General features: G+C 43.5%; 1 protein-coding gene across 1 annotated transcript in view; it reads right to left on the bottom strand.

Annotated features, from left to right (window-relative positions):
- LOC306942156 (mitochondrial ribonuclease P catalytic subunit-like) overlaps positions 1-14,215 on the bottom strand; it is a 31,697-nt gene that overhangs the window by 17,332 nt on the left and 150 nt on the right. The window contains exons 2-9 of the mRNA XM_079527899.1: positions 13,106-13,547; positions 12,558-12,615; positions 11,251-11,389; positions 10,238-10,472; positions 8,489-8,649; positions 7,282-7,440; positions 5,846-5,893; positions 5,493-5,625 (exon numbers count right to left, since the gene is read on the bottom strand). Of these exons, the coding sequence (XP_079384025.1) occupies positions 5,493-5,625; positions 5,846-5,893; positions 7,282-7,440; positions 8,489-8,649; positions 10,238-10,472; positions 11,251-11,389; positions 12,558-12,615; positions 13,106-13,501 (1,329 nt within the window). The 5' untranslated portion in view covers positions 13,502-13,547. The remainder of the gene's footprint in view (positions 1-5,492; positions 5,626-5,845; positions 5,894-7,281; positions 7,441-8,488; positions 8,650-10,237; positions 10,473-11,250; positions 11,390-12,557; positions 12,616-13,105; positions 13,548-14,215) is intronic.

The raw sequence follows: 14,215 nt of genomic DNA, 5'->3' as shown, positions 1-14,215 counted from the left end.
ACCAAAATCCCTTTCTGGTCAAAAAGTGCATCTTATACGTGTGGTGGTCGGGCTCAGAGTGCGTCCACTAAGGAAAGTAGGCTTTCTAATTACACAACCCGTCTTTGTATTGGCGAGTAGGGTAAAACATTATTTTGATTTTCGCTACAGAGGAGAGGCTGGTCTGCATCGGAGTAATGTAGTAAGAGAGTGGTGACACGCTTTGATCTCGCCGCAAAGCGGGTGCCTATGGGCGATAGTTCCAAACATTGCTCCTATGGCTGGAACTATTCCATTGAGATAGAATGAGCACTTCCGCATTCCATTGTTACAATGAGAGTCAACGGTGTCATTACTCTCTTTTATACTACTCTGGTCTGCATTTATGCGAGCCCCGGAGGTCGACAGTAACATTTGTAGAGCTAAGTAATAGCTTTAAATGCGACGGCATTAGAGCTATGGACCAGAGCTAGATGTCGCCTATATTAATAATAACGGCATGTCCAAAAATAAAGTGTTTAACACTGAGGATATTATTGTGTGCCGTCTGCGGCAGGAAAAAGGCCATTATTCACTGTCCTTCTGAATTATGCATATCACATGCAGAACTGTCCTCTAACCCATTTAGGGCGGCCTGACGTCGACATTTATAAAATGTCTTCTAAATCCTCCAGTTTTCTGAAATAAATATTTTCACGATTTTTCAAAAATAGCAGACCTACAAGCTCTTAGCGCGCCACTCTGTGGCGCGCTATGAGCTTGTAGATCTGCTATTTTTCAATAGCTAAATTATAACATCATGTTTAAAACACCAAAAGGGGTTCCCACCCAGAATGGGCTAAATAGCCCGCAGTGGTTCCCAACCCGCCCGTTCCGCGACAGCGTGTGGGCAGCGGTGGGAAAAAGTACTCAAAGGTTTTACTTGAGTAAAAGTATCAATACAGCATTGTAGATTTATAAATGTACTCGAGTAAAAGCACAAAAGTATTGATATTAAAATGTACTGAAAGTACAAAAAAAGTTAAAGTACTCATTATGCAGAATGTCCGGTTTCGAGTTTTCAAATGTACAAAAATCTTTTGAAAATACCTGATCTACAAGCTTGAGCCTAATCAAGCCAGGGGTCCGTGAAATGAAAATGGTTGAGAATCACTGCTAGAGCCGTCGTAATCTTCTCTTATGGGGGTCCCTGCCCTGGCTTATCATTTCTAATGGGTGTCCTCGGGTTAATGACTGAGTGTCAATTTGGGGGTCCTTGACATGAAAGAGTTTGAGAACCGCCTGGCCTAGACCGTCGCAGTTGTGTGAAATGAAATGAAATGATTGCTATATTTACCCAGGGGTATCTGGGCTAAGCTCAAGAACTTGTTTCCAGCCAGGCCCTGCTCATAGAACACATTTCATCGTAGTGGTTCAATGCCTTGTTCAAGGGCACTTCAGCGGTGGTAATTTTAACGTGTCGGACCGCTGATTGAACTGGCGACCTTCCGGTATCAAGACCGCTCAGCTATCCGTTCGGCCACCGCTGCCACTGTGTGCCATGTCGTGAATGAATAACAAATATCTAAATATTGAATCAAGCAACTTAAACACTGTCTGGGGTGTTCACATAAGCCCGAGTAGACGAAAGAAATGACCAAAGGCTTTTTTTAAAGTGAAATATCCCTTTAATACATTTACTCAATACTTGAGTAAATGTACCCACTTTCATGTTATTTCTACTACTTTTGAGTAACGCTGTAGTATGACGAAATAGGGCATTGACAAAGAATATACAAAAAGAAATAACAGCAACGATATTTATTCTGGTAACCCTATATGTGTCATTATATTGAGGTTTTCTTTTCTGATTCTGTGGCGGAATGAACTCTCGAGAAACTCCGAAAACGGATATCAAATTAATTCAGGATGCCGGACTGAATTGAGCCCATTGTTTGTTATGCATTTTCGGGTCATGTGCAGTGGAATCCTGTGTTAATTTAACTGTGCGTGTAAAAATGGAACCAAATGGCCCTCTTACACTGTCTTGAGTTAAATTAATTAGTCTATTTCCGATATTATTTAACCGTCTGTCTGCCCCGGCAAAGACTGAATGTCATTTGTGCTTACCACGCACAGCACATGTGCGGTGCGCACTGCCATCAACAGCACAGCGCACGCACGCACGCGGGCACGCACACACACACACACACACACACACACACACACACACACACACACACACACACACACACACACACACACACACACACACACACACACACACACACACACACACACACACACACACACACACACACACACACACACACACACACACACACACACACACAGTCTTTAAGCCCCTCTGCCCTGCAGACGTGTGCCATGTCCTGCTGTCTGAAACCCTTGTGCTTGTGATCTTAAATGCCCCTGTGAATCCACCACTCGTCCCCCACATCTGTCCCGAGGTGTCTGCCAGTCCTGTGTGTGTGTGTGTGTGTGTGTGTGTGTGTGTGTGTGTGTTCAGCAGGGGGTAGTTGTGGTCCAGACAAACACACATTGAGCTCCACGTGCTGGAAATTCCCCTCAGTCTCAACAGTTCAAACAACAAACTCCCACAATTACTGAGAGAGAGAGAGAGAGAGAGAGAGAGAGAGAGCACACAGAGAATGTGATAGAGCAGTGGTTCTCCCATCTCAAAAATATGTTGTGCGAGGGGACCTCCAGAAGCAAAGATTTGAGTTAAAAATAGTTGCGCGCACACACACACACACACACACACACACACACACACACACACACACACACACACACACACACACACACACACACACACACACACACACACACACACACACACACACACACACACACACACACACACACACACACACACACACACACACACACACCACTTTGAGAACCACTGCGATAGAGGGTGTGCAGGGGGTGACGCGACTGATTAAAAGGGTGATTTCTACTTTTTGCGTGAAAATAGCCGATCTATAAGCTCACGGCACGTCGAGACACAATGCATTGCGAGATTGTAGATCTGCTATTTCCGGTGTGTGACACACGGCATAAGGGGGAGGCGTCATTAGGCGCCCTGTGGCACTGAGTGAGTTGAGGGATGAACAACCTAGTATAAGTATGCAGTATAGTAAGTATACACTCATATCCTGCTTGGAGATTCCATTGTTCTATATAGGACAGGTGCTGAAACTAATTTAAAGTCTCTACTCTGCATATTCAGAGCCATGTTGACTTTTACATACAACTGCTGGAAATAATAGGCAACGCAAAAAACGCCCACAAAGCAAACATTTAAAGGTATATTCAGTGATTTCACTTAATTCAAATATCACTTATTCTTTCTTATTTTTTGGATAATCCTCCCTACTATAAAGTGTGCTAACCATATAAGGAGTTCCTCCCTGTCCCCAGTGAGCCCCTGGGGTCAAAAAACCCTAGTTTCGGTTTGGGCTTTGGGTGGCAAAGCCTTCATCCAATCAGGATGAGAGGGGCCTTCCTCCAATCATGATCGAGTGGGGCGGGCATTGGTGCACGTGCTGTTGGTCTGTTGTACTTCCCCCACTGTAGAGCGTGTGCATGTGCACATGTTGTTACCGGGTGGACCGGGGTTTTTTCCAAATCACTCAAATCACTGAATGCTCCTTTAACTAATAAGTGAGGCTAGGGAGGCAATGAGAGAGATGTAAATGCAACCGAGAGCGAATTATGATGCTTCACGTTCAAAAAGACGAAATATTTAAAACAAAACAAAAATGGGGGGAGGGGGGGGGGGGGTTGTAGAAAGAACTGATGATGGAATTGCAGTTAACTCAATTAGAAAGGGGTGCACTGTGGAGCACATATACAGTATGTCGGCCAGGCCAGGTGGCCTACCCAGGACTGTGTGAGTTGTGGGTTGCATCAGTACCCTAGCACGTTTTATGGCACCCCCCAAGGTCAGAATTGAATGCGCTTTTTGACGTAACTCGGTATAGAGGCCCCTACACATGCACTTTCACTTTGAGGGTGCGTGTTGCGTTCATGATATGACGTTTTCTGTCAAATAAATATGCCCAAAATGTGATTATACACCTAGACTAGAGTTCAAGAGTTATAGGCCAAATCGACAACAATTTTTTAACCCTAATCTAAACATAACCGCAAGCACGGGAGCAGCGCAGTTCGAGCCCTATAGGGGACCCCAGGGGTCCTTGAGGGGGGGGGGGGGGGGGGGGCTCCAGGGGGAATCACAATCCTTTTAACCACTTTATCCAAATGTTATATGTTGGCCCTTCAAAAAAAGCAGATGTACAAGCTCACAGGAGGTCGCTTGTACATCTTCTATTTAAAAAATAAAATGTTTGGAAACCTTTGAATAATTTACATATTTACATAGATCTTCTCTCCTGGGCGTCCCTGGCACAAAACCTTTTCAGATAGGGCTCTACATACATATAATATAACATATAATACATATCAATTTGGAGGCCCTTGAAATGAAACGATGAAATGAAACATTCTGATTGCTGTACTGAATAGCGCCGAGTCCAGTCTGCTGATCCGCAGTGAACGCTGACTGCACTGCAGTCCCAAAGAGTCGTCACCAAGTGAAGTGAAAGCAGCTGCTCCGAGCGCCACTAGAGCCCGCTATAGCGTTCTACTATCAATCTATATAGAGCGTGCAGTCCCGCCCCCTACCAGGGCCCAGGAAATGATTCCCCCCCGTTCATTTTCCTCATAGACATTTCAAAAAGTATTTATTTAAAGACCTTTTAAGCCTCGTACAAAGCCAACTCGAGTTGTGAGAAATCATGACGACAAACACAATTTTTCAGGCCGAACAAATCATTAGAAAGAAGAAGAAAACGGCAGGTTACAACACATTTTTGTTGTTTTTCTTCTTTGTAATTATTTGTTCGGCCCAAAATGTTGTGTTTGTTGTCATGATTTGTCACAACTCGAGTTGGCTTTGTCCACGGCGAAAGGTCTTTAAATAAATACTTTTTGAAACGCCTATGAAGAAAATGAACGGGGAATTCACTTCTGGGTCTCACGTCGCCATGAAAGGGGGCGGGACTGCGACACTCTATAGAGCGTCGAATTCCCATAGACATTTCAAAAAGTATTTATTTAAAGACGGTTACGCCGCGGACAAAGCCAACTCGAGTCGTGACAACTCATGACAACACAAACAATATTTTGGACCAAACAAATAATTACAAAGAAGAAAAATACGGCAGGTTACAACACTTTTTTTGTTGTTTTTATTCTTTGTAATTATTTGTTTGGTCCAAAATATTGTTTGTGTTGTCATGAGTTGTCACGACTCGAGTTGGCTTTGTAACCGTCTTTAAATAAATACTTTTTGAAATGTCTATGGGAAAAATGCATTGGGATTCATTTCCTGGTTCATGGTAGGGGGCGGGACTGCAACGCTCTATAGACTGGCTGCCTTACGAGTACACATGACACCATCTAGTGGAGATTTGGGGTGAGAGTGCGCGCGCGTGCGTGCATACCTCAGGTGTAGTCTTCTTGAAGACATCTCGTCCTTGGATGATGCTAGTCATTACTACGTCTTTCAGTTGGTGGTACTCCTCAGTGGTGAGGTGAATGGACTCCAACGATGACCCACAACATCTGCACACACCCCTAAATACACACATCAGACACAAAGGTGTACACAGAGTCACAGATACAAGCATACCCATACTTCAAACATATTTTGAATAGTGTATATGTGAAAATAATGTCTTAGTCAACCAAAGCATATTCTCGGCACATCTTTTTGGGCAGATCTTTGTAAAAATGTGAAATATATTTCCTTGGGATAATAATGACTACACACAAACTGCTGTGAATATGTTTTTACTTGGGGTTGACGGTGGTCCAACCTGCTTTCCATTTCTGTCCTGGAAGACTGGAGAGGAAATGAGAGACAGCAGAAGAAGAACAAAAAAGCAGTTATTTAATTTTTTGGGGGGGATGAACACAAAAGCAGTTAAAAAAAGGGTTGTTTATGAGAAATCGTAAACGGGAGAAGAATATAATATATTGAAGGATTTGCACACGTTTTCACGATTTTTCAAAAAACTCTACAAGCTCATACTAGCGCGGCACTCGGTATATGAGCTTGTATATCTGCTATATTTCAATAGCTAAAGTTTCAAATAATGGTTAAAAGCGTTCCAGGTCTTAATGGGTTAACAGAGTTCAACCAAGTATACTCGGTTAACCCGTTAAAACCGGTGAATCACCTGTGTCATTTCAGAGCTGTGATTTACGTTCGGACATCGACGTCGCCCGCTTGTACAGTCAGAGCCGGACTTACCGTTGGGCTAGGGTGGGCTGAAGCCCGGGGGCCCCCGACTAGGGGGGCCCAAAAAAAAAAAAAAAAAAATATTTTTTTTTTTTTTTTTTTTTTTGAATTATAAAATTGTAAAGTGAAATCCAATTCAAGTGAAATGTGTGTATTGTTATTGTATTTAGTTGTATTATGGTTAAACCATTGAGAGCTTCTGCCTGCCTGCCTCTCTTTTTAGGGGCCTGGGTACCCCAAAATGAAAACAAAATAGCCCAAAATGTTTTCGGCTGCGCCGCTCAGCCAAATCGCGGGACGCGCGGCTTTGCCGCGCGCCCCAAGGGGGGCCCTCAAATTTGCTCCAGCCCGGGGGCCCTCAGCAAGGTAAATCCGGCTCTGTGTACAGTAGTTCAGTCCATTTTGGCGACTCCAGCTTACGTCATACAGAGTATAAATTAGATAGACCATACATGGGCAACAGGCGGCCCGGGGGCCTCGTGCGGCCCGCAGGTTAACATCGGAATACTGATATATTATTGATTTCAGCTGTTACAATTCCAACCCAAACATTGCAAACATGACCTGCTTTAATTACTTTGGTCTATAAATTAGTAGCTTAATGACTAGTAGTAATACTATTTTATATTATTGTAGTTTTTTTATGCATTTAAGTTCATAAAGTTAACATAAGTAGAACTAAATGCATTTGAAATTAAATACCAATTAGACTTTTCAGGGTTCCAATTAAAAAGAAAATAGCAAAAAAATATATAATTCAGGATTTCATTTCAAATATAGCAAAAAAATATCAGATCTACAAGCTCAAAACGTGTCGCAGTGCGCCGCGTTTTGAGCTTGTAGATCTGATATTTTTTGCTACGACGACAGTATTATGCAATGTGGCCCTAGTCTGGAGTGAGTGTGGAAATACAGTGGCTGGTCATCTCCATCTCCAAAGTTGCCCCACCCCTGCCTGAATTAGACTTTTGACTCAGCAGTCGCCGTACCTTTCGAACCAGGTCTTGATGGCGTCGACTAGCCTCTGCTGCGGATACACCTGGTTGTTTCTCATGTTGTGCAGAATGGCCAGAAGCCTCTCCTGCTGCTCAGACTGGGAGACGCTTCCAGGCCGCCCCGTGCCATCCTGTTCCGCCTCGCTCCTAGTGCTGGCACCATTACACATTTAAGTTGACGATTAATTGCCGGACAAATTCATTTTATTTACGATTACGATTTTATTGTGTGTGGTTTTTTTTTTGGAATTGAACATTGGAACGTTACAATTTGTATTTCTGTTTGCCTTTTTAGGCTTCGTGATCACAAATTGCACCTGGCAGATACGACAAATAACTTGCTGTGTTTCCTAGAACTTGAGGTCTGAAAAAATCATTAACATGGTGATGTGATTCACCATGTTAATGATTTTTTTTCAGACCTCCAGTTCAATTCCCAACAGCTCTAAGGTATATTAATGACAGTAAAATGTTGAAAATGAGTGGAATGCCCCTTTATCCCATTTAGACCTGAGAACAATTCTACAAATGCCTTCTAAATCCTGACAGTTTTCTGAAAAACCCATGTTTCTATGTCAGTGGTTCTCAAACTATTTAATGTCAAGGACCCCCCCAGAAGCAAAGATTTGAGTTAAAAACGTTCGCTCTGAAAGAATATATATTCAAAGATTTGCGCCACATTTTCACGATTTAAAAAAAATAGCAGTTCTTGAGCTTGTAGATCTGCTATTTTTCAACAGCTAAAGCATAACATAATGCTTAAAAACACCAAAAGGGGTTCCTGCGTCAGAATGGCTTAAATAATATACATGTACAAAGAAATCACTGACACATGTCATAATCTAATCTGCATAAAAACGTTACAACACAAAACGATTGATGAATGATTATGCAAAACAAATTGCGATTATCTCAAACAAATGAAATGAAATGAAATGATTACTATATTTACCCAGGGTATCTGGGCTAAGCTCAAGAACTTGTTTCCAGCCAGGCCCTGCTCATAGAACACATTTCATCGTAGTGGTTCAATGCCTTGTTCAAGGGCACTTCAGCGGTGGTAATTTGAACGTGTCGGACCGCTGATTCGAACTGGCGACCTTCCGGTATCAAGACCGCTCCACAATCCGTTCGGCCACCGCTGCCACACTAATGCGATTAGGGCGATTAATGTAATATAGAAACTGTGGCAGGCACCTACCCGCTCGGTCCTCCCCTGAACAGCACTTCCCAGGTGTCCTGGCGCGGGCTGAGGCCCTTGTCGGTTAGCTCGTCGTAGAGCGCCCACGCCGTGGCCCAATCGCCGTGCATGACGGCTCCGGCGATGACTTTGCCGTAGTCTCGAGGCGACGGGAGGGAGACCTGCGGGAGCGTTCATATTACACACTTTTAGACCTTGTGATATTGGGTGATAAACAATGACCTCAATATCGCTTATATGACCAGTTGAAACATTTACCAGTTTTCTTTCCCGTACTGTAGTTACTGCACTTTGGCTTTAATCCATTGAGACCTGGAACGCATCCATGTCACGTTAGCGTTTAACCACATTAACCATTAACCCATTTTGGGCGGGAACCCCTTTTGGTGTTTTAAACATTATGTTATAATTTAGCTATTGAAAAATAGCAGATCTACAAGCTCATAGCGTGCCACCGAGTGGCGCGCTATGAACTTGTAGGTCTGCTATTTTTGAAAAATCGTTAAAATGTGCCTCAAATCTTTCCGAAAATTGTCATGATTTAGAAATTGTGATTTGTGATTATACTAGGACGACGTTATTTTTTTAAGAAGTGTATAGAAAGTGTTAACATGATGTTTTAATGTGGCCACGCCACACCCACCACTTCATTAAGTTTCACTGGTTTTCCACCTGAACAGAAGCCACTAAAGCGGTGTATTTCGATTGGACCTTTTGACTCAAAAGCTTTCCGCTTTCAGGAGGAAAACAAAAATACACAGGCAAGACATATTTGAATATTTTAACCACACCTGGGGGTCTATTAGACTCAGTAATGTTAACGCCCATACCCGAGGTGGGGTTGGCGAAAGGGCCTTTCTGTGTGGAGTTTGCATGTTCTCCCCGTGTCCCCTAGGGTAGGTACACTCACAAAAAACATGCAGTAATCCTGGTCTCTAAACTACCTCCCCCTGGCCAGCTGGGGCGCCTGATGGAGGGGAAAGGAACTGGTCGGAATAACGTGTTCCTTCCACGCGCTACGTCCGGCCAGGGAAATTCCCCCCTGTCAGGTGAAAAGAAGCAGCTTGGACTCCGCATGCATAGAAGGAGGCATGAGGTCAGTCCGCTGCCCCCCCCAGGTTGGCAGAGGAAGTGTAGCGCCCAGGATTACATTAGATAATTGGCACTGGGTGAAAAAACTGGGTTGCAAAATCGTGGGATAAAAATCATAAAAAATAAAAGAAAAGTAATGTTAACTCCATAGACACATACAAAACCGTGGCACCCCATCATCTTTAACACTTACGATGCTGCCAGAGTTTGTCAGAATAAAGGCACTAGAGTGCCAAGCAGATGGGATTTTACTCTGAAAAGCCCCGCCTTCCATTTCCCCCCAAAACCGGGAGGTATAATGATCCATTACTACGTCACGCTACCTCGTCTGATCTGTCATTAGAAGCGTTAATAATTCCAAACAAGATGCTTGGTTTAAGTCAGAAATTAGGAGAGAACATCGGCATTCTGATCAAAACCACGGAGAGCGCCGGCGTAGATATACATTAATAGCATTGGACCGTAAACAGGGAAGTGAATGGCTGCGCAAAACATGTCTAGCAACGGGAGCTGTCAAAAAATGAATTTTATATCATTAAAAAGGACCTAAAGGTACGTCCGAGGCGCACCCCGCGGTTTTAATTGAGAGGACATGTATACTGTATACAAACTATACACGTCTTCTTTAGCATCATAAGCCCCACCACTGGTAACAACCTTGTTGATATGGCGCAGGATGTCGAGGGCCTCCCTCCACCTCGGAGTCCTGCTGAATGACTGGATGAAGAGGCTGCAGGCGCCCGTCTCCAGCAGCGGGAAGCGTGCGCGCATGATCTCGTACACGTCCGTCACCTCGCCGTCGTGGCCGTCCCTCACGCACGCCGTCAGGTATCGCAGCAACAGCTCGTAGGACAGGGTCCCCGTCTCCATGGCAACAAACGACAGCAGGGACCTAAAACAGAGGGGGGGGGGGGGGGCATTAAGGTGGAGAAAGACTAAACAGGGAATGCCATAAATGACGTCGGGAGAATTAACTATAGTTTGGGGGATGTTTGTTTGGATGCAAAATGATGAGAGAGAGAGAGAGAGAGAGAGAGAGAGAGAGAGAGAGAGAGAGAGAGAGAGAGAGAGAGAGAGAACTAAAGTAGCAGATCTACAAGCTCAAACAAGCTTGTGGATCTGCTATGCTCTCTTATGTGATGCTGTAGTAAATACACACAAAAGGTTTGAACATGGGGATAGTTATTTCTCATCGACGTCGACGATATACTTAAATTAAGTATAAGTGTATCTTTCAAAATGTTATTTGTGTTTCTTTTTGAGGGGTGCTAGCTCCTCCTATATTCAGCTTTTGCTGAATATAGGAAACATCGTCCTACACAAACGTTAAATTCCCATTGACAATGAATGGAGAATTTTACGTCAGTGTCTATTTTACATCATGATGATGTACGATAAGAGCGCCCCTCACTTCACACGGGTGTGATTTTATTTATTCGTTTTGCTCATAAGTTAAATGTCCTCGAATAGAAACTATATTTACTGTATATCTTTTTCAAATTGACACACACACACACACACACACACACACACACACACACACACACACACACACACACACACACACACACACACACACACACACACACACACACACACACACACACACACACACACACACACACACACACACACACACACACACACACACACTTCTCTCCTCTGCTCACTTGGCGATATCCAGCTCTGCTCCGGAATTGAGCAGCGATGTCATCATGTGGAAGTCAAAGCGCTTTGGAGAGTACGATGCCTCTTTCATCTGCCTCCACTCAGCCACAGACAGAGGGCGCGCAGGGGGCTCGTCCTTCCCTGGTAAACAAGACAAGTTGCAGAATTTATTTTCTTAGCTTTGCTATAGAGCGCTGCAGTCCCGCCCCCGATGAGCAGCCCGGACTAGACGTTTCAGAAAGTATTTATTGAAAGACATTTAAGCCTTGGACAAAACCAACTCGGATGGTGACAACTCATGACAATAAACACAGTTTTTGTGGGCCTAACAAAGAATTAGAAAGACCCGTCTGAAGTTAGTGGTGCTGTACTGTACTGTACTGTACTGTACTGTACTGTACTGTACTGTACTGTACTGTACTGTACTGTACTGTACTGGCCTTCCTCCCTGGCCTGTGTGTGTCTGTGTCTGTGTGTTAGGCTGTGCAACAGTGACACCTGATGGTGAACAAACGCTATATATTTTCGTGCTCGGACAAAGGGACACTGTACTGTACTGTACTGTACTGTACTGTACTGTACTGTACTGTACTGTACTGTACTGTACTGTACTGTACAAGCCCTCCTCCCTGGCCTGTGTGTGTATCTGTGTCTGTGTGTTAGGCTGTGCAACAGTGACACCTGTTGGTGAACAAACACAGGAACACACACACATACCTGTCTATAGAGCGTAGCAGTCCCGCCTCCTACCCTGGACCAGGAAATGACAACAACACAAACAATATTTTGGACCAAACAAATAATTAGAAAGAAGAAAAAAACGGCAGGTTACAACACTTTTTTTGTTGTTTTTCTTCTTTGTAATAATTTTTTTGGTCCAAAATATTGTTTGTGTTGTCATGAGTTGTCACGACTCGAGTTGGCTTTGTCCGCGGCGTAACCGTCTTTAAATAAATACTTTAAGAAATGTCTATGGGAAAAATGCATTGGGTTTCATTTCCTGGTCCAGGGTAGGAGGCGGGACTGCGACGCTCTATAGGAGTGGTTGCACCACTCAAAAAGGGCAGGGTAAAGGGTGTTTTTCTTCTTTCTAATTATTTGTTAAAGTACATTTTGATGCCAATACTTTTGTACTTTTTTTACTCGAGTACATTTTGAATTCTGGACATTTACTTGTAACGGAGTAGTTCTACATTGCAGCATTGAAACATTTGAGTACTTTTTTCACCGCTGCTGTTAAAACAGCAACCATGTGTGTCTAGTCAGCGGTGGTTTACAAGGGAAAATAGAGCAGAGATGCTTCTCCTACTTGCTTGTCTCCGTCTCCCAACAGCCTCCTGGTCCTCCCTCTGCGCCTCCTCCTCCACCTAGGGTTGTCAACATTATTACAAAATAGCAATTATTTTGTTAAATCATCATAATTGTTCCATGTTGAAAGAAAAAGAAGTGTGAAGTGAGGGGCGCTCTTATCATCATACATAATCTCATTATGGCCAAATCACAATTTGCATCCTCACTTTTCCGTCTTCACTTTTCTGCCCTCCACCTTTATCTTCAATAATTATGTACTTTGCTCAGCCAATCGACAAGCTTACGATGTAAGCTTGTAGACGAGCCATTTCTGCTATTTTTTTTTTGCTTTTTTAACATTTAAAATGTATCAAAATGCCAGTGATTTCATGGTATATTTCAGTTATTCCTCATATGTGCCCTGTGCACTTTCCCAATACGAAGCAAACAGAAATCTAATTTCGATTCATAATGTTCCAATTTCCAATGCCAAAGAAACTCGTTGATCACAATCATGTGTGTGACAATTAAATCGTCAACTTAGATGTGTAACCGTGACAGCCCTACCTGCTCCTCCTGCTGCTCATCACTCAGGGACGCCAGGGCTGCTTTCCTCCTCAGCATCTCTTTTGTCCTCTTGGCCGTGCCGGCAGCAAACACAGACTTGGGGAGGAAGTCTGCAGTGTGCCGCAGTCTGACGGGGCCGACTGCCGGTCCATGGGTCTTTGTCTGCTTCCTGTTCCCGTCTCTCCGAGTAATAATTATGACAGCCCTACCAGTAGGGCCAGCGGCTCCTCCGTCGCTGCACAGAGCCCGTGTTATAGACGGGGACGCTGCCACGGCCTTTAAGCTGTAGAAACCCGAGCGGAGGAGAGGGTCCGCGAGCTGCAGGCATCGCTTTGCTCTGTACATCATGGAAGGCGGTGCTCGCGTAGAAGGATCAGGAGGACTTCTCCAGACCATGCAACTGCGGCAGAGTGTGGGGTATCTAGCTCTAGAATGCAGTTCTCTGAATCCCAGAAACACAGAGAGGCAAGACAGACAGACAGCCAGAGAGAGAGAGTGACAGAGAGAAAGAAGAAATATATGAACATCAACAGACCATCAACCATACCTTGTTCATACCTTTGTAATAACCAAGAGCACCAAATTACTAACTCAATTGTTTGCTGCCCTGCATGTTAACCATGTCAAATGTCTGATACAGCCGGAAAATACATTATAAGAGGCTTTGAAAAGACCATGCTATGGAGCCTTGGTAATTATTAAGGTGTGTGATTATTTGCTTACTTTCTAAATAACACTAAAAGAAGAGGATGATGAATTGAACAAGGTGGACCCTCTTGTAAACAAGTGTAATGCTTTATTGGGTCGTCCACTCACAGTTAACAGTCTTTGTATTGAGTTGTGCTTGAAATGTACTGTAATTCTGCAAACTGTTAATAAATATTTCAATCAATCAATCGTTTTTTTCTTCTTCATGTCCTACTATTTGTTACTGATACATTTTTTTAAACAACAAAGATAAAGTATGTGTACAAAAATGAAGAGTAAAGTCCATAATAGATCCTTCAAAAATAAACTAGCTAAATAATCTGCTGGCATGCTAACATGCTATTCTAAAACAATCTGAGCCAGAATGCAAAACTATTCTCCTGATATTAACAGAAGGAGTTG

Source organism: Electrona antarctica (assembly GCF_951216825.1).
Source record: "Electrona antarctica genome assembly, chromosome: 18".
Lineage (NCBI taxonomy): Eukaryota > Metazoa > Chordata > Actinopteri > Myctophiformes > Myctophidae > Electrona > Electrona antarctica.
This window is presented reverse-complemented; position numbering and strand designations above follow the sequence as displayed.